Below are 17,069 nucleotides of genomic sequence, written 5' to 3' on the forward strand. Positions count from 1 at the left end.
CGCAGTCTGTACAAAGTAGCTGATTCAACGGCTTAAGTGAGAATGAAACCACTTTACCGGCCGCTTAGCAAGCACAATGGAACATGAGTGCCATTAAGAGTTTGTGGTTCTGAATTTGGTGCACACACAGCCTGAATGCACAGAGTGCGAGGTGAAAGAATCAACACTGATGTTTGCGTCTAGCTTCTCCATCTCTGTTTTGCGCTGTTTTAATTATGAGGCTCTTCACATTCTTGGCTACTCTAGCTGGCTATGCTCGCCGCAATTCTTTCCTCATATTTCGAAGGTGATTGCCTATTGACGGCAAAATAGTGGTCTAGAAAGTGCATAAATATATCACCATCTGCAGTTGTGTGAATCCGCTAGTGGTGGCTTGACATGTGGTTTGCTTTTATACAATTTACACAACCGAGGCAATGATTTTAGAGTTAGTTGGTTTTAGTGAAGAGACCAAGATCTCTTAATATTCAGACCTACACAGACTACAGGGCTTTAAGGGGTGATGCGTGCTAACTTATTACAATAAAATACTGAGCATCCTACCATACTCGATTGAGCATGCATGCCCCTTTCTGTTTAGATTTTGAATTTTCATAAAAACCAAGCAAGCGCTCTTGCATTTATGTCTCATGTTGGGGAGAAATTTAAAAACACTGCAAAGACACATCAAGTGACCATTTTCAGTATCTCCGCAATGCTTATCATGAAGGGAGCAGTGGTGGAAGAGGGGGGGGGGGTGGCATCATGCTATACACTTAAGGTGTAATCACCCAGTTTTTATATTTTCTAATAAGCTGCTTGAATGCTTCCTCTGCCATTTTCTCTGTAAGGTGATATTAAACTGCTTGGCCTTGAAAGTGCCAGAAACAGTTGAGCAACACTTACTAGCTTATTTTGCATAAAGTGCCAAAAATACTTGGTAGTAAACCTTCTGCCAGGTCATTATAGGACCTTGCATTCAGTAATGCTTTGTACTTCTGCTGGTATGGCGATGTCCTTGCTGCAGGTTGTGTGGTCTTTACTCTCTGTGCAGTGCGTTAATTTTAATTTGTACTCATGTATCTTTTTAGCTCAGTATGATGAAAATGTTCTACATTGATTATTAATGTTACTGATGTTTTTCATGCTTTTTTTTCCATGCATTGTACCACAGGCCAAAAGCGTGTTCGCATGTTTGGGATGATGAAGTACTTGAAGAATCACATCAAGGACGTCAAGTAAATGTGCCCCAAAGGGGGTTCAACTGCGTGCCTCTTCTAGTAAACCTTCCTGCCTCTGTCTCCCTTCCTGCCGGTCTCCCTTCCCTCGTCCCGTCCTTCCCATCTTTTGTTTTTGTTGTTGTTGTCACTATAATGTGACTGTTGAGTGTTTATCATGTGCCGGAGCATGAAAGCATGCTCACCTACTTTTTCTTCATTTTATTTTTTTGTTTTTGTGGCCAGAGAGGAACTACTGCAGTTTGCTCATCCTTTTCTTGTGCTTGCCAGTTCAAGATGCACCATACATCTTCCAAGTCATCACTACAGTCTTGTTAAATAATATTCACCTCCCATAATCACTTCAAATTGTAGTATTGTTGCACAGTTGTAGTACCATTCAGAGAATTCAGAACGGCTTGAATGATTCATGTGTTTCCTCATCTTTGTATGCATTTTTCTTCATTTTTTAAACGTCCTTTTTTATTTACTCCTGGCCCTTTCCTCAGCTTGCAATCATTGCTGCTTGGAAATTGTAGAACAGGAGCCTTGGCGCAGCCATTCCTGTGTGATGCATTTTTTGCTGGCTAGGTAATTCTCCGATGATAGTGCTGCGTCTGCGTGTTTGTGCTCAGATTGTGTTGGCAGGTGTTGTACCAAGCTGTTCTCGAACATTTTGCTTTGGTTGTGTTTGGGCTACCAAATGCTCTTATACAGTCAAACCTGGACATAACGAACACGGCTATTAAGAATTATTGGCTGTATCGAACTCTTCATAAATATTTTTCGAAAGCAGTTGGCGGTGAAACGGGTATATCGAACTCCCCAGAGCCAAACGGTGTTCGGATAGCAGTCTTCGCCACACTACACCAGTGACTGGTGGCGATGCGGCATATCGCACTCCCTAGCGCCAAACGGTGTCGTTTCGGAAGGCAGGCTTCACCACACTATACCACTGACTGGTGGCAATGCGGCATTCCAAAATCTCTTGCGTCAAGCGGTGTTCGTTCCGGGCACAAGCTTCACCACACTACACCACTCACTGGTGGCAATGAGGCATACCGAAATCCCTTGCGCCAAGCGGTGTTCGTTCTGGTCGCAGGCTTCACCACACTACGCCAGTGACTGGTGGCAACGCGGCTTATTAAAATCCCTTGCTCCAAACGGTGTCCTTTCGGAAGGCAGGCTTCGCTACACTACACCACTGACTGGTGGCAGTGCGCCATATCGAACTCCCTTTGCGCCAAGCGGTGTCGTTTCGAGAGGCAGGCTTCACCACACTACACCACTGACCGGTGGAAGTGCGGCATACCAAAGTCCCTTGTGCCAAGTGGTGTTTGATTTCCCTGCAGGCTTCACTACACTACACCAGTTCCTGCGAAATCCCTTGCGCCAAGCGGCCTTCGATTTCACCGCAGGCTTCATTACACTACACCAGTTACTTCGAAATCACTTCCGCCGAGCGGCGTTTGACTTCACCTCAGGCTTCATTACACTACAGCAGTTACTGGTGGCGTTGAGGCATATCAAAATCCCTCGCGCCAAACGGTGTCGTTTCGGAAGGCAGGCTTCGCCACACTACAGCACTGACTGGTGGCAATGCGGCATACCGAAGTCCCTTGCGCCAAGGGGTGTTTGATTTCCCTGCAGGCTTCACTACACTACACCAGTTACTGCGAAATCCCTTCCGCCGAGCGGCCTTCGATTTCACCTCAGGCTTCATTACACTACAGCAGTTACTGGTGGCGTTGAGGCATATCAAAATCCCTCGCGCCAAACGGTGTCGTTTCGGAAGGCAGGCTTCGCCACACTACAGCACTGACTGGTGGCAATGCGGCATACCGAAGTCCCTTGCGCCAAGGGGTGTTTGATTTCCCTGCAGGCTTCACTACACTACACCAGTTCCTGCGAAATCTTGCGCCAAGGGGCCTTCGATTTCACCGCAAGCTTCATTACACTACACCAGTTGCTGCGAAATCACTTCCGCCGAGTGGCCTTCGACTTCACCTCAGGCTTCATTACACTACAGCAGTTACTGGTGGCGTTGAGGCATATCAAAATCCCTCGCGCCAAACGGTGTCGTTTCGGAAGGCAGGCTTCGCCACACTACAGCACTGACTGGTGGCAATGCGGCATACCGAAGTCCCTTGCGCCAAGGGGTGTTCGATTTCCCTGCAGGCTTCACTACACTACACCAGTTACTGCGAAATCCCTTCCGCCGAGCGGCCTTCGATTTCACCTCAGGCTTCATTACACTACAGCAGTTACTGGTGGCGTTGAGGCATGTCAAAATCCCTCGCGCCAAACGGTGTCGTTTCGGAAGGCAGGCTTCGCCACACTACAGCACTGACTGGTGGCAATGCGGCATACCGAAGTCCCTTGCGCCAAGTGGTGTTTGATTTCCCTGCAGGCTTCACTACACTACACCAGTTACTGCGAAATCCCTTCCGCCGAGCGGCCTTCGATTTCACCTCAGGCTTCATTACACTACAGCAGTTACTGGTGGCGTTGAGGCATATCAAAATCCTTCGCGCCAAACGGTGTTGTTTCGGAAGGCAGGCTTCGCCACACTACAGCACTGACTGGTGGCAATGCGGCATACCGAAGTCCCTTGCACCAAGTGGTGTTTGATTTCCCTGCAGGCTTCACTACACTACACCAGTTCCTGCGAAATCCCTTGCGCCAAGCGGCCTTCGATTTCACCGCAGGCTTCATTACACTACACCAGTTACTTCGAAATCACTTCCGCCGAGCGGCGTTTGACTTCACCTCAGGCTTCATTACACTACAGCAGTTGCTGGTGGCGTTGAGGCATATCAAAATCCCTCGCGCCAAACGGTGTCGTTTCGGAAGGCAGGCTTCGCCACACTACAGCACTGACTGGTGGCAATGCGGCATACCGAAGTCCCTTGCGCCAAGGGGTGTTTGATTTCCCTGCAGGCTTCACTACACTACACCAGTTACTGCGAAATCCCTTCCGCTGAGCGGCCTTCGATTTCACCTCAGGCTTCATTACACTACAGCAGTTACTGGTGGCGTTGAGGCATATCAAAATCCCTCGCGCCAAACGGTGTCGTTTCGGAAGGCAGGCTTCGCCACACTACAGCACTGACTGGTGGCAATGCGGCATACCGAAGTCCCTTGCGCCAAGTGGTGTTTAATTTCCCTGCAGGCTTCACTACACTACACCAGTTCCTGCGAAATCTCTTGCGCCAAGCGGCCTTCGATTTCACCGCAGGCTTCATTACACACCAGTTGCTGCGAAATCACTTCCGCCGAGCGGCCTTCGACTTCACCTCAGGCTTCATTACACTACAGCAGTTACTGGTGGCGTTGAGGCATATCAAAATCCCTTGCGCCAAACGGTGTCGTTTCGGAAGGCAGGCTTCGCCACACTACAGCACTGACTGGTGGCAATGCGGCATACCGAAGTCCCTTGCGCCAAGGGGTGTTCGATTTCCCTGCAGGCTTCACTACACTACCCCAGTTACTGCGAAATCCCTTCCGCCGAGCGGCCTTCGATTTCACCTCAGGCTTCATTACACTACAGCAGTTACTGGTGGCGTTGAGGCATATCAAAATCCCTCGCGCCAAACGGGGTCGTTTCGGAAGGCAGGCTTCGCCACACTACAGCACTGACTGGTGGCAATGCGGCATACCGCAGTCCCTTGCGCCAAGGGGTGTTCGATTTCCCTGCAGGCTTCACTACACTACACCAGTTACTGCGAAATCCCTTCCGCCGAGCGGCCTTCGATTTCACCTCAGGCTTCATTACACTACAGCAGTTACTGGTGGCGTTGAGGCATATCAAAATCCCTCGCGCCAAACGGTGTCGTTTCGGAAGGCAGGCTTCGCCACACTACAGCACTGACTGGTGGCAATGCGGCATACCGAAGTCCCTTGCGCCAAGGGGTGTTGATTTCCCTGCAGGCTTCACTACACTACACCAGTTACTGCGAAATCCCTTCCGCCGAGCGGCCTTCGATTTCACCTCAGGCTTCATTACACTACAGCAGTTACTGGTTGCGTTGAGGCATATCAAAATCCCTCGCGCCAAACGGTGTCGTTTCGGAAGGCAGGCTTCGCCACACTACAGCACTGACTGGTGGCAATGCGGCATACCGAAGTCCCTTGCGCCAAGGGGTGTTTGATTTCCCTGCAGGCTTCACTGCACTACACCAGTTCCTGCGAAATCGCTTGCGCCAGGCGGCCTTCGATTTCACCGCAGGCTTCATTACACTACACCAGTTACTGCGAAATCACTTCCGCCGAGCGGCGTTCGACTTCACCTCGGGCTTCATTACACTACAGCAGTTACTGGTGGCGTTGAGGCATATCAAAATCCCTCGCGCCAAACGGTGTCGTTTCGGAAGGCAGGCTTCGCCACACTACAGCACTGACTGGTGGCAATGCGGCATACCGAAGTCCCTTGCGCCAAGGGGTGTTCGATTTCCCTGCAGGCTTCACTACACTACACCAGTTACTGCGAAATCACTTCCGCCGAGCGGCGTTTGACTTCACCTCAGGCTTCATTACACTACAGCAGTTACTGGTGGCGTTGAGGCATATCAAAATCCCTCGCGCCAAACGGTGTCGTTTCGGAAGGCAGGCTTCGCCACACTACAGCACTGACTGGTGGCAATGCGGCATACCGAAGTCCCTTGCACCAAGTGGTGTTCGATTTCCCTGCAGGCTTCACTACACTACACCAGTTCCTGCGAAATCCCTTGCGCCAAGCGGCCTTCGCTTTCACCGCAGGCTTCATTACACTACACCAGTTACTGCAAAATCCCTTCCGCCGAGTGGCCTTCGATTTCACCGCAGGCTTCATTACACTACAGCAGTTACTGGTGGCGTTGCGGCGTATCGAAATCCGTCGCACCAGACAGTGACCTTTCGGAAGGCAGGCTTCGCCACACTACACCACTGACTGGTGCGAGTGCGGCATATCGAACTCCCTTTGCACCAAGCGGTGTTCAATTTCATCGCAGGCTTCACTACAGTACACCAGTCACTGGTGGCGTTGCGGCATATCGAAATCCCTCGCACCAGACGGTGTCCTTTCGGAAGGCAGGCTTCGCCACACTACACCACTGATTGGTGGCAATGTGGCATACCGAAATCCCTTGCGCCAAGCGGTGTTCGATTTCATCGCAGGCTTCACTACACTACACCAGTTACTGGTGGAAATGCGGCAAGCATTCGCGCCAAGGTTTGAGCTTTTATCTCGCACTCGCCAGCAGCACCGTGTAGGGTTGTAGTTTGGAAGTCAGCACGCGTTGTTGCCTCTGACATCCGTCAACAGCACCCTGGAAGCAGCAGCGCAAGCTTGCAGTAAAAACTATAGGCTGTCGCGGAGGTGGTTAAAACGGCGATAGCTTTCACCCCTTTTCACACGACGGCTGTGACATGTGGAAGCCACTTCAGCTGGCGCTTAACCTGCGCTTGCGGTACTGTGTGGCAAAGCCAAACTATTGCATTCGGTTTTTTTTTTGCCGTCTCCGGAATAGCCATGAGCGCCTTCGAAACGCTGCTGAAACCTTGGAAAGGATCTCTCGGTTTCTCTAGTAAGGATCACATGAATTGCCGTCCCTTCACTGACTGAATTTTGCCGCTGTTGCGTGAATTTCTGGCGTAATTTTGTGTTGGAAATTTCGGCTATGTCGAACTATTTTACGATTTTTTGCCTGTTCGCTATACCGAGGTTTCCCTGTATTGACGTTACAATGAAATCACTATGATGCCCAGTGAGTCTTGATTAGCAAGAAAATGAATTCTTATCTCTGTTGGCATCCAGATAGAGAGCCTGTAAATGCTGTACTCCTTCAAGAGCTTGTAAATGCTGTATTCCTTGAAGTGCTCATAAATGATATATTTCTTGGAGATCTGAGCCCATGTACCATATGCAAAGCATAATAAAGTACGCTGTGAAGAACTGTCTGTTACCATGTGCTTTTGCTTGGTTGGCTGCTGCTGCTGAAAGTGGGTCATAATCAAAGGTAACACTGCATTCAGGAAACCTTAAGCAGTAGTCAGTGCTGTTTCAAATCTACTCACGAATGGAAAAAGGGAAGCATACATATTGTTCTCAATGGGGTGCCACCGTCTGAAGGCTGTACCAGGATGCCAATAACTACTCAAAATGCAATTGCAACAGTACATTCGCTTGTTATACAGAATGGTTTTAAGGTAATAAGTTAAAACATTAAGGGGATTGAGAAAATTCTGTGGATAATGCTACCTGCTTGAAAGGAAGTCAGTAATGTTTGAAATTGAAGAGGTGGGCTTGACTTCATTGGCAGTGTTCTGAAATTTAGTAGCAGGTGAAGCAACTAGTTCAGCTATTAGTATGAGCCTTTGTCAGTAGGAAATAACCGTGTGCACTCAACTAAGAGCTGCACATTTTTTACTATTTTTGGCTGGGACTGCTTATACGAAAGGCGGAACTAGTTTATTCTGACGTATCTGGTGCCTAGTTGCAGATCGTTGTCATCGCTGCTAGTGCACGGCTTCTTGCCACCCTTGCAAATGGTTTGGTTTGGTTTATTGGGGTTTAACGTCCCAAAGCGACTCGGGCTATGGGGGAGGCTGTAGTGAAGGGCTCGGGAAATTTCGGCCACCTGGGGTTCTTTAACGTGCACTCGCATCGCACAGTACATGGGCCTCTAGAATTTCGCCTCCATCGAAATTCAGCCACCGCGACCGGGATCGAACCCTCGTCTTTTGGGCCAGCAGCCAAGCGCCATAATCACTGAGCCACCGCGGCGGGGCCCCTTGCAAATGAAGTCGCCTTTGTTTCAACCACTGCAGTGGAAATTTAATGATCATTAAACTTGTAATAGCAATATCTGGGGACACCGTAGCGCATAAATTTAAATAATCTCCAGCCGATGGCTGAAGCGCTCTTATAGCCGTCCTGCCGGCGTTGCCTTCTGCATTGAGTACAGGTGTCTGAATTCTGCTTAAATGGTTTGGTTTATGGAATTTAAAGTCCAAATCGACTAGGGCTATGAGGTATGCTGTAGTGGAGGGCTGCCAACAATTTCGAGCACCTGGGGTTTTTTGCTGACATTGCAGAATGCATGGGCCTCCAGTGTTTCGCCTCCATCGAAATGCGATTGTTGTGGGCGGAATCGAACCCACGTCTTTTAGGTCAGCAGCTGAGTACCATAACCACTGAGCCACCGCGGCCTGCTTTAAATGGCAGCCAGCTTGCTCAGTGGTTCATGCCGGAAGATGGTAATGATGGTCATAGCAGCAGGTAGCTATCACCCAGTAAGCGGGCCATTCAAGGAAATATTACAGATGAACCCCATTACAAGGGATATGGCTGTAGTGGGCAATCGAGATCGGGAATAAGCGCCCACTTTGTTGGCCACCCTATTCCCCCCATTAAGCGCACCTCATTTCTAACGGACGACAGGTATAGAAGACATCGGGTAATTAACGACAAATTACCTTGGATTTTTGCTTACAATTTTACTTATAACAAATTACCTTTGCATTTTGCCTACAGACTTGCCAATAACAGATATGTTAACTTAAATTCGAGCTCTGCGGATGTGGCGCCATCACCTGCAAACCGAGCTGGCGTCTAATAGTAATAATCTGTTTATTATGCGACAGCATTAAGGGCCCCGCGTCGCAGAAAAGTTGGTGTCAGCGGCGTTGGCTGTGAGTGAAAAATCCCAGAAGCCCGCTACTTTTCCTCTTGGCTTGGCGCGCACGTAGTGCCATCAGACGGCGCCCACTAAAACCTCCTCTTCGAAATGTACACAAATAGCGCGCGACGGCAGCGCCTCCCACTCGTCTCGTTCGGGCGCAGTGGGGCCATGTGGGGACGCAGGATGTGACAACGCAGCACACATCCAAGGCGCGTTCACAACGAAGCTTGCGGCTTGCTGCCCGTTCGCTCGGCGCAGAAGCTATGCTGGCGTTCGTGGCATCGGGTTTGTTGAGAGGTCTCCCAGAGACTCCGAGTGATTTGTCCAACGGGCTAGGCGTCGCGCCGACCAGGCGATGGCGTTCCACGGACCCTCTGGCAGGCTGCGATACGTTGTCGCGTTCCACTCTTAAAGGCGAAGCTTAAGCGTTCTCCAGCTTTTTTCAAACAGCGATGTCTGTGCTTGAGGAAGACTGCAAGTCATGATCAGTCACGTGGTATCAAAGCTGCAACTAATACAGAGTGGGCTGGCTAACTGCAAAACATCGACGCGGGTCTCCTATAATGCAAGTGCTGCGTAAAGGCTTTCCAGCCTACTAATGGATGTACAGACGCACCAGAAGCTTGTGGCGCAGGGAGTTAACATGTTGCGCTTCGCGCGGCAGTTTTCCTGTTCGCGCCGCTCCTACAACCAAAAAGCTCAAAAACTTGGAGGACGCTTAAGCTTCGCCTTTAAGAGTAGAACGCGAGGGCGTTATCGGGCCGCAGCCTATCGTCAGCCGCTATCTGCAGCTTCGTGCGGGAAGGGGGCGCCGATTCCGCGCATTGCAAGCCTCCACCACGAAGAACACTATGGGGCCGCGGCAGCCCTTTTCCGCCTCACGGGCTCCTTGATGCTTTCATGTTAAAACTCGCAAAAGCGACCGTCAGCCAGTGGCTTGCGCGGCCCGCATGTTGTGCCGCAACCAACAATCTCCTCCTATAGCGCACCGCAATGCGCAACCTTGCCACCGCTCTGTAGCTTATGATTTCGGTGTCGCGTTGATGGCCGACGAGCGTTGCCTCCGCTGCCGGCTAGCTTGGTGAATTTACAGTGGGACACGAGGCGAGTCCGTTTCCGAAGGCAACATGGGCAAGCCTAGGAAGCGGACCAAGCCCCACCATCCCCCTCCTCCTCAGATAAGAGTAACGATCGCACGCCCAAAGCAGGTGCGCTTTTCGTCGTCGACATGTGTTGCCGTGCTGCTACACAGGGTCCCTTTTTATTGGAATGAAGTGCCCAATTTGTGTAACGAAGTCTGGTGTGAGAAATAAGTCTACAGAGAACGCTTAAATTTTTGCAAATCACAATCAGTATGCTCTAAAAGTTTCGGTTCTTCACTTATCTCGGAACTTTCAGTTACCGTAGACTAACTGTGCTTCTTTGCAGCAAATTGGCACACGAAAATTTGGCGGCATATCTGCAGCTGCACGGTGCAGTGGAAGTCGAACTGTTTTCAGGAACACCGTAAGTTGAGCAGACAAAGTTAAGCTCCTACTCTCGCGGGTAGTAAACTAGCTCGACATGCTTGTAGCTTTCTTTCGTGAAAGTCTTTCGCAAGGTTGCAACATCAAAGTAGCAGCACCTCGTAAATAATGAAAACATCGAAGGTTACTGATAAGAGGCCTCTCATGCAACAGACAAAAACTGCTCTTTGGTACGAGTGTGTTATAAAGGGGTACGAGAAGAACGTCGTTGTGCTTTGTGGATTTTTTTCTACATTATTTCCCAAGTAAGGGAAAGCGGTGACTGTGTAGCACCATTCTAGACAGTTCTTTATTGCAGTACCACCTTCGAACACAAAGAAAACTTGTCCCTGGGACTCGTACCAACTAGGGGGAACATAAAAATAAACCATCAAGCACCTGCCGCCCTAAATAATTTTTCGTGTGATCTTGAGTGCAGTGTTTCTCTGAAACATTTTAGTAAATAATGAAAGGCTACTTGATGAAAAATGAAATGTATAGTCCTCAAACTTTCGAGCTCCGATTTTCTGACACGATCATAGAATGCATAGTTGACATGTACAGCCTCCCTGATTTTTAATAATATAGCGCGAGCGTCGACCGAACTGCTGGTCAGCGCCTTATAACGGCGATAAGCGTGCAACAAGGCGAGAGTTCGCGCACGCGCACGAAGGCAGAGCGTCGTCTGCTAGGCTGTTCCAAGCACGAGGACACACGCCCTGCCGCAATATCAGTTCGCAAGATCCCGCCAAGCCGTAAAGCGCATGCGCATTATTAATATGTGAGACTGCATGAGACATGATTTCTTTCTCTCTTTTTTTTTTGTTTGCCTATTACGGGAGGCCAGCCTGGCGATGCAAAGTGATAAGAAAAAATAAAAGTAAAGAAATATAGCAGCACATTGAAACCATTGCCTGGATCGCGATAAGCGGGGTTCCAACCAGCTCTTTAATGAGCCTTGCAGTGTCTCGACGGTATAAAAAGGCACCGCAGCTCTCAAACGCCCACTTCGGCGGAGAATGCCTCCTTGCGAGTTATCATTTTTCGGTTTTTGTGGCTCTGGACCAAGGCCCACTTATGCTGTCTTTTTTTGTTGTCTCAATTCTGTAAAGTTTACCCGCTCACTCCTGAACTACTTAAGCAAAACCACGGAGCCACGAATGGTTGCGCCTCCTTTTTTTTCTGCAAGAAGGTTGCCGCTTTCAGCATGCGTCACCTGAGCTGGAAATGGCAGTCGCCACGTTAGGAGCGATGAATGCATTGAGAAGCGTGGGGTGTATAAGCTCGTTCTTTCAGGAGAGGAAGGGGTAGTAAGACACAGCTGCATGTATCCGCGAATGTAGAACACTTCTGTGTATTTTCATCAAATAACCTTTATTTCCTTGGTGCATTTTAGAACTGAAACAGGGCCTTGTCTCAAGGCTCTCACACATCATACATATAAGTTAATAGCGCTGAAACTCGCCTCCGGACTGAGCAACACCCGCGATGCGCCTGGGCAGGGAGTCGAAGAGTGCGGGTACAAGGTCCACGTCATCCTTAAGGGCATCCCATGCACTCTTCACGGCTTCCCACAAGCCGTCTGCCGATGCATCGTGGAGACTCATCTTTGACAAGTTGGACTTGAGGATACCCCAAACATTTTCAATTATATTCAGGTCCGCTCCCTGGGGAGGCCAAGACAACGTCATGATGCCTAGTTGTTCCAAATGTTCCTTCACGGCGCGTGCAGCATGCACCGGTGACAGGTCATGCTGTAGGTAGAAGCAACCATCCGTGAAAGGGCCGTCCAGAAGATGGGGAAGAAGCTCCTGATCAATAATTTCCAGGTATGCTTCAGCACAGAAGCGGCCCGATATACGACGGAGCGGGCCAAGGCCGTTCTTAGTTATTACGCCCCAAATGTTTACGCTCGTCCTGCCACTAGACTTGACCTTCTGAACATAGTGTGGATCATACCTGCAACAGTGGAAGAAAATTTTATACACAACATAAAGTGTGTCAATGACTCCTAGACAATATTAAACGACACGTAATGAAAATATTACAGCGACAATACACCCCCTCTTCACATGGAAGTATAATCCATCCACAATCTCAGCAAACATCTTTTAAATTTAACCAAGTATAAGTAATTCTATTTAGGAACCATTTTACCCGCCTGTGCTGCATCATCTATTTCTTGAACAGTGATAGCTGACATTGATAATCACATGTCACCCCGGGAAGCAAATGCCATATACTTTCGCAGGTTTAAGCCAAACATAGCCAAATCGAAAAAATGAACAATGATAAATCACCAACCTCATGAGGTCTGGCCGGTAAACTTTCTGTTGCTGGCTCCATTTTGTGCAAACCGTGGACTCGTCTGTGAAGACAACATTTTCCCAGTCCTCCACGATCCATTCAATATGGTCGCGTGCAAACTGTAGCCTTTTCTCCTTGTTAGTCGCCGAAAGCTTCGGCTTCTGCACCGCAACTCGATTGCGAAGACCTGCTTCTCGAAGTCGGGTACGCACCAAGTTGTCACTCACGTCCACTCCAGCAACCTGCTTCAATTGGCCAGCAGTCATGAAGGGCGCTACACAAGCCGCAGCAACAATGGCATGGTCCTCTTCTTCCGTTGTCTTGCGCTTCAAATGTCGAGGAGCGTCACAAATGCGCCCTTCGTCGCGATAAGCCTGAACTATTCTGCTTACGGTAGCCTGAGTGACTCCAACGCTCTTAGCAATTTCATTCTGAGACTTCCCGCAAAGCGACATTGCGATGACGCGGTGGCGTTGTTCCAGTGGCACGCGTGGAGGCATTCTCCGCCGAAGTGGGCGTTTGAGAGCTGCGGTGCCTTTTTATACCGTCGAGACACTGCAAGGCTCATTAAAGAGCTGGTTGGAACCCCGCTTATCGCGATCCAGGCAATGGTTTCAATGTGCTGCTATATTTCTTTACTTTTATTTTTTCTTATCACTTTGCATCGCCAGGCTGGCCTCCCGTAATAGGCAAACAAAAAAAAAAGAGAGAAAGAAATCATGTCTCATGCAGTCTCACATATTAATAATGCGCATGCGCTTTACGGCTTGGCGGGATCTTGCGAACTGATATTGCGGCAGGGCGTGTGTCCTCGTGCTTGGAACAGCCTAGCAGACGACGCTCTGCCTTCGTGCGCGTGCGCGAACTCTCGCCTTGTTGCACGCTTATCGCCGTTATAAGGCGCTGACCAGCAGTTCGGTCGACGCTCGCGCTATATTATTAAAAATCAGGGAGGCTGTACTGTACATTTTTCTGAGATCGGTGGAACTACCGTGACGCAGTCATGTATTTTTCGTGTATTTCTTTCTGTGTACAGATGAAATTTGGTTTTATGTCATGCCTTGTTGCTCTGCTGTGGCCACTTTTCAAGAAGTCTGCGAGCCTTTTTTTTTCTCTATAACTTGTTGCCTTTTTCCCACTGCGCTGTACTCCAAAGTGTACAGGAGAGCTATGGCCACGTCAGGCATAACGGGCCTTTTGCTTCACCTTCCTCTTTTTTTCGTTAGAAAGAAAATAAACTGTTTGATTTCATTTGATTTGGTCTGATTCACCGAAAAGGGGCTTATAGCTGTCTGACGTCAGCGTTATGCTATGGCTAGGAATTGTGGAAAGTAGCCGGGCCAGTTGGTACCTTGATTCCGTAGCGAAACAGCGCGAGAAAAACGGGACAGACTAGAAAAGACAGGCACAAGCGCTGATTAACAACTGAAAATTTATTTCAGTGCTCGCAATAAATACCGGAAGACTCATTCACATAACAACGAAAGGCAAGAATAAGTCCTTTTGTCACTTCTTGTCGTCATTAGTTTGCAAGATATTCTATTTCTTTTCTTGAAATAGCCATTGATGGGATGCTTCCACATGTCGAACCTATCATTTCAGCGACGCGGGCTTCATATAGCTCGTGCTTATGCTGATGGTTATATCTCCGCAGGATCTTGCAGTATCCAAGGTGTAGAGAACAATCACATTCAGACAAGTGCTCAGCCAGTGTGCTGCCATATCCCGCGTTTATCGATAGTGACGGCATGTTCTCTTAGGCGATCATTGATGCAGCGTCAGCTGTCTCACCCACAAAAGACACTCCGCAATAGAGCGGGATTTCATTCACTATCGCATGGGGTGAATTTTTTCTCGTGCCGCTTTTCGCACCGCGCTGCCCTTGGGCCACGTTATTAAGGCGGAAGCCTTTAATGCCTCATCGTTCTAAGCAGGAGTTGTCGACAGAAATGTCACGCTTTTCAATTGGTCGAAATGATCGTGACGTCACAGTGCGCGAATTTCAAAAGGGGCGAATTGTACTTTGGCTAGTAATCACGCAACCAATTAAAGGGATGGCATAGTGATACTCCAATTAAGTGGGACTGAGCTTAGTTACTTAGTTAATTGACCAATTAGCCTAATTAACCATTCTAATCAGACCAGATAAATAAAGCCGAGTAGGAAATTGGTCGAGTTGGGGAATCGAACCAGGGTCTCCGGAGTGCAAGACGAACATGCTAACCACTCCACCATGCCAGCTCGATGGTTTGGAATGAACAGAGGCGCGTCTAGTGGATACGGTGTCTTCATTCAATCCCATCTTCCTCCCTTCCCGTTACGGCGAGGTTCACCGAGATTTGCGAGACAGGTACATTTTCTTTTTTCAAAAACCAATTTACAGACGAGCAAGGTGTAGAGCCGAACGGGCGATGGCGTTCTGTGGACTCCCTGGCAGCGCAGCCATATGCTGTCGCGTTCCACTTTTAGAGGCGAAGCTTAACATCTTAACCACCCATCAGTGACACAAGCAGCAACACCGCGGTTAAGGAAGGCTTCCGCCTCACCGCACTTTAGGTCAACAATGTGCCCCCTTGAATTTTGAGCATCTGGCATAGCTTAGAAGCTTCTTGGGAGCAGCCAACACGAGACTTAGGCCAGGTCACCCTGCTACTTTCTTCAGGTCACAGCTCGTACCGCATGACTGCTGTTTTCTCTACTTACGTAACTTCGCAGGGCAGGGCATGTAATGCGATGGCATGATAACTGCTGGTCCTTAAGGGTAACGGAGTGGTATCCCAAGAGAAGGCAAGCTTAGCTGGTTGCGGCAGAAAGTTAGATGAACGGATGAGATTAAACAGTTTTCGGGGATACGGTGGTCGCAGCTGGCAAAGGACAGGGTTAATTGGAGAGACATGGGAGAGGCCTTTGCCCTGCAGTGAGCATAGTCAAGCTGATGATGATATAACTTCGGGTAGCTCAGTTGGTGCATTTCCTTCAAAATCTTGAAGCCAAGGCTGGATATGAGGGCATCCGGGAATCCCGCTTCGAGTAGACGTTTTAGTTGGGCTTCGAGCCTTCCTTGCTGACACTATCTGCTAACCTTTAGTGTGCCCGTAGCCATGCCCGTAGCCAGTACTGCTCATTTCACTAACTGTGTGTGTGGTGGTAGGCCTTTCTTCGATCACGGGGCATAGCACCAGCACAGGTGACTCGTGCTTCGTAAGTCGAGATATTGGAGCTGACCCTTATGTGGCAATTCTTTCATCGGCTCAAAGTCTCTGAGGTTTTCGGAGAAGACCTTGAAAATATCGCCCACGTCCTTATGTGGGCCGTGGTCAGGCAGCTAGTAGATCACCAGGAAGTCATCAACAAAGCGAAAAGTCTGTATCACGTTGATGTCGTGCAAGGCTTCCGTTAGCCGACGATCGGAGCGTGGAAGCAGGTCACTAAGTGGTGCAAAACAAGTGCCGGTGCACATTCCCTGCCTCTGAACGTATGCCCTTTATCAAACGTATAGTTTAGAAGAACTTCTATTTGGGTTAGATGGTTCATTGTACTCGAGCGTGATAGACGTGATTATCAAACGTGATAGGCTTAGAATGCAGATAGAGGGCTAGCACTTCGAGGAAACTCTCTGTGTTAATGCCCCACGCTGCTTCTTCGCTGCTGCTTCATTTTAATTCACTAAAACCTTTGCATTGCAAAAGCCGGAATGACAACGAATGAAAAAGCAGCTAAAATATCGCTGTTTTTGCATGTCTCACTTGACCCAAACTCAAATTCGACGTCGCAGCCACTGTTTGGCTGGTGATATTGAAACAACATGAGAGAGAAAAGAAATCACTTATAATTTACTTACTGAGCGTCGACGAATTTCCCGCGGCGGTTCATGCCGAGTTGGGCGTTATTACAAAGAAGACATACAACCAAAGTTTAGTGTCGGCGCCTAATTTAAGCCCTCCGTCTCAGGGAAAAAACGTTCTACGGAAACACCGCATTCCCCGTATGTTTCGGTGAAGGCAGTTCGAGAAATATAGTGTAGAAAAAACCCCGGCCTCATGGCTGCAAGCTCCTGGAAGAACGCGCCCTCCACCGAAAGCACCATACCAAGCGCCTCGCTGACCGTTGCCTTAGCCACGCCGTAATGTCCCGCCTCCGCTGACACCACACGCCGAAAAGGAACGTACGGCGAGCACAAACACTCCCTTATGACTTAGCGACACACTATGTTATAAATCGTGGCCAGCGAACGCGCCGGACATTGTGAGCTATGACATGGATGGCCAGAGGTGACAAACACAAATTCGACCAGTTTTATTCGCCACTGAGATGCAAAAGAAGATAAGTAAAATACTTGCCTATCTTCTTTTGCCTCTCAGTGGCGAATAAAATTGGTCGCATTTGTGTTTGTCACC

At 49.0% G+C, this 17,069-nt stretch overlaps 1 protein-coding gene across 1 annotated transcript in view; it reads left to right on the forward strand.

Moving 5' to 3' along the window:
- The window catches only part of LOC149349862 (uncharacterized), a 42,300-nt gene extending 35,164 nt beyond the window's left edge, over nucleotides 1-7,136 (forward strand). Inside the window, exon 9 of the mRNA XM_089578836.1 lies at nucleotides 1,154-7,136. Within this exon, the coding sequence (XP_089434962.1) occupies nucleotides 1,154-1,221 (68 nt within the window). The 3' untranslated portion in view covers nucleotides 1,222-7,136. The remainder of the gene's footprint in view (nucleotides 1-1,153) is intronic.
- Nucleotides 7,137-17,069: the final 9,933 nt, after the last annotated feature.

This window comes from Amblyomma mixtum, chromosome 3 (assembly GCF_055824585.1).
Source record: "Amblyomma mixtum isolate Tamu chromosome 3, ASM5582458v1, whole genome shotgun sequence".
In the NCBI taxonomy this organism is placed as follows: domain Eukaryota; kingdom Metazoa; phylum Arthropoda; class Arachnida; order Ixodida; family Ixodidae; genus Amblyomma; species Amblyomma mixtum.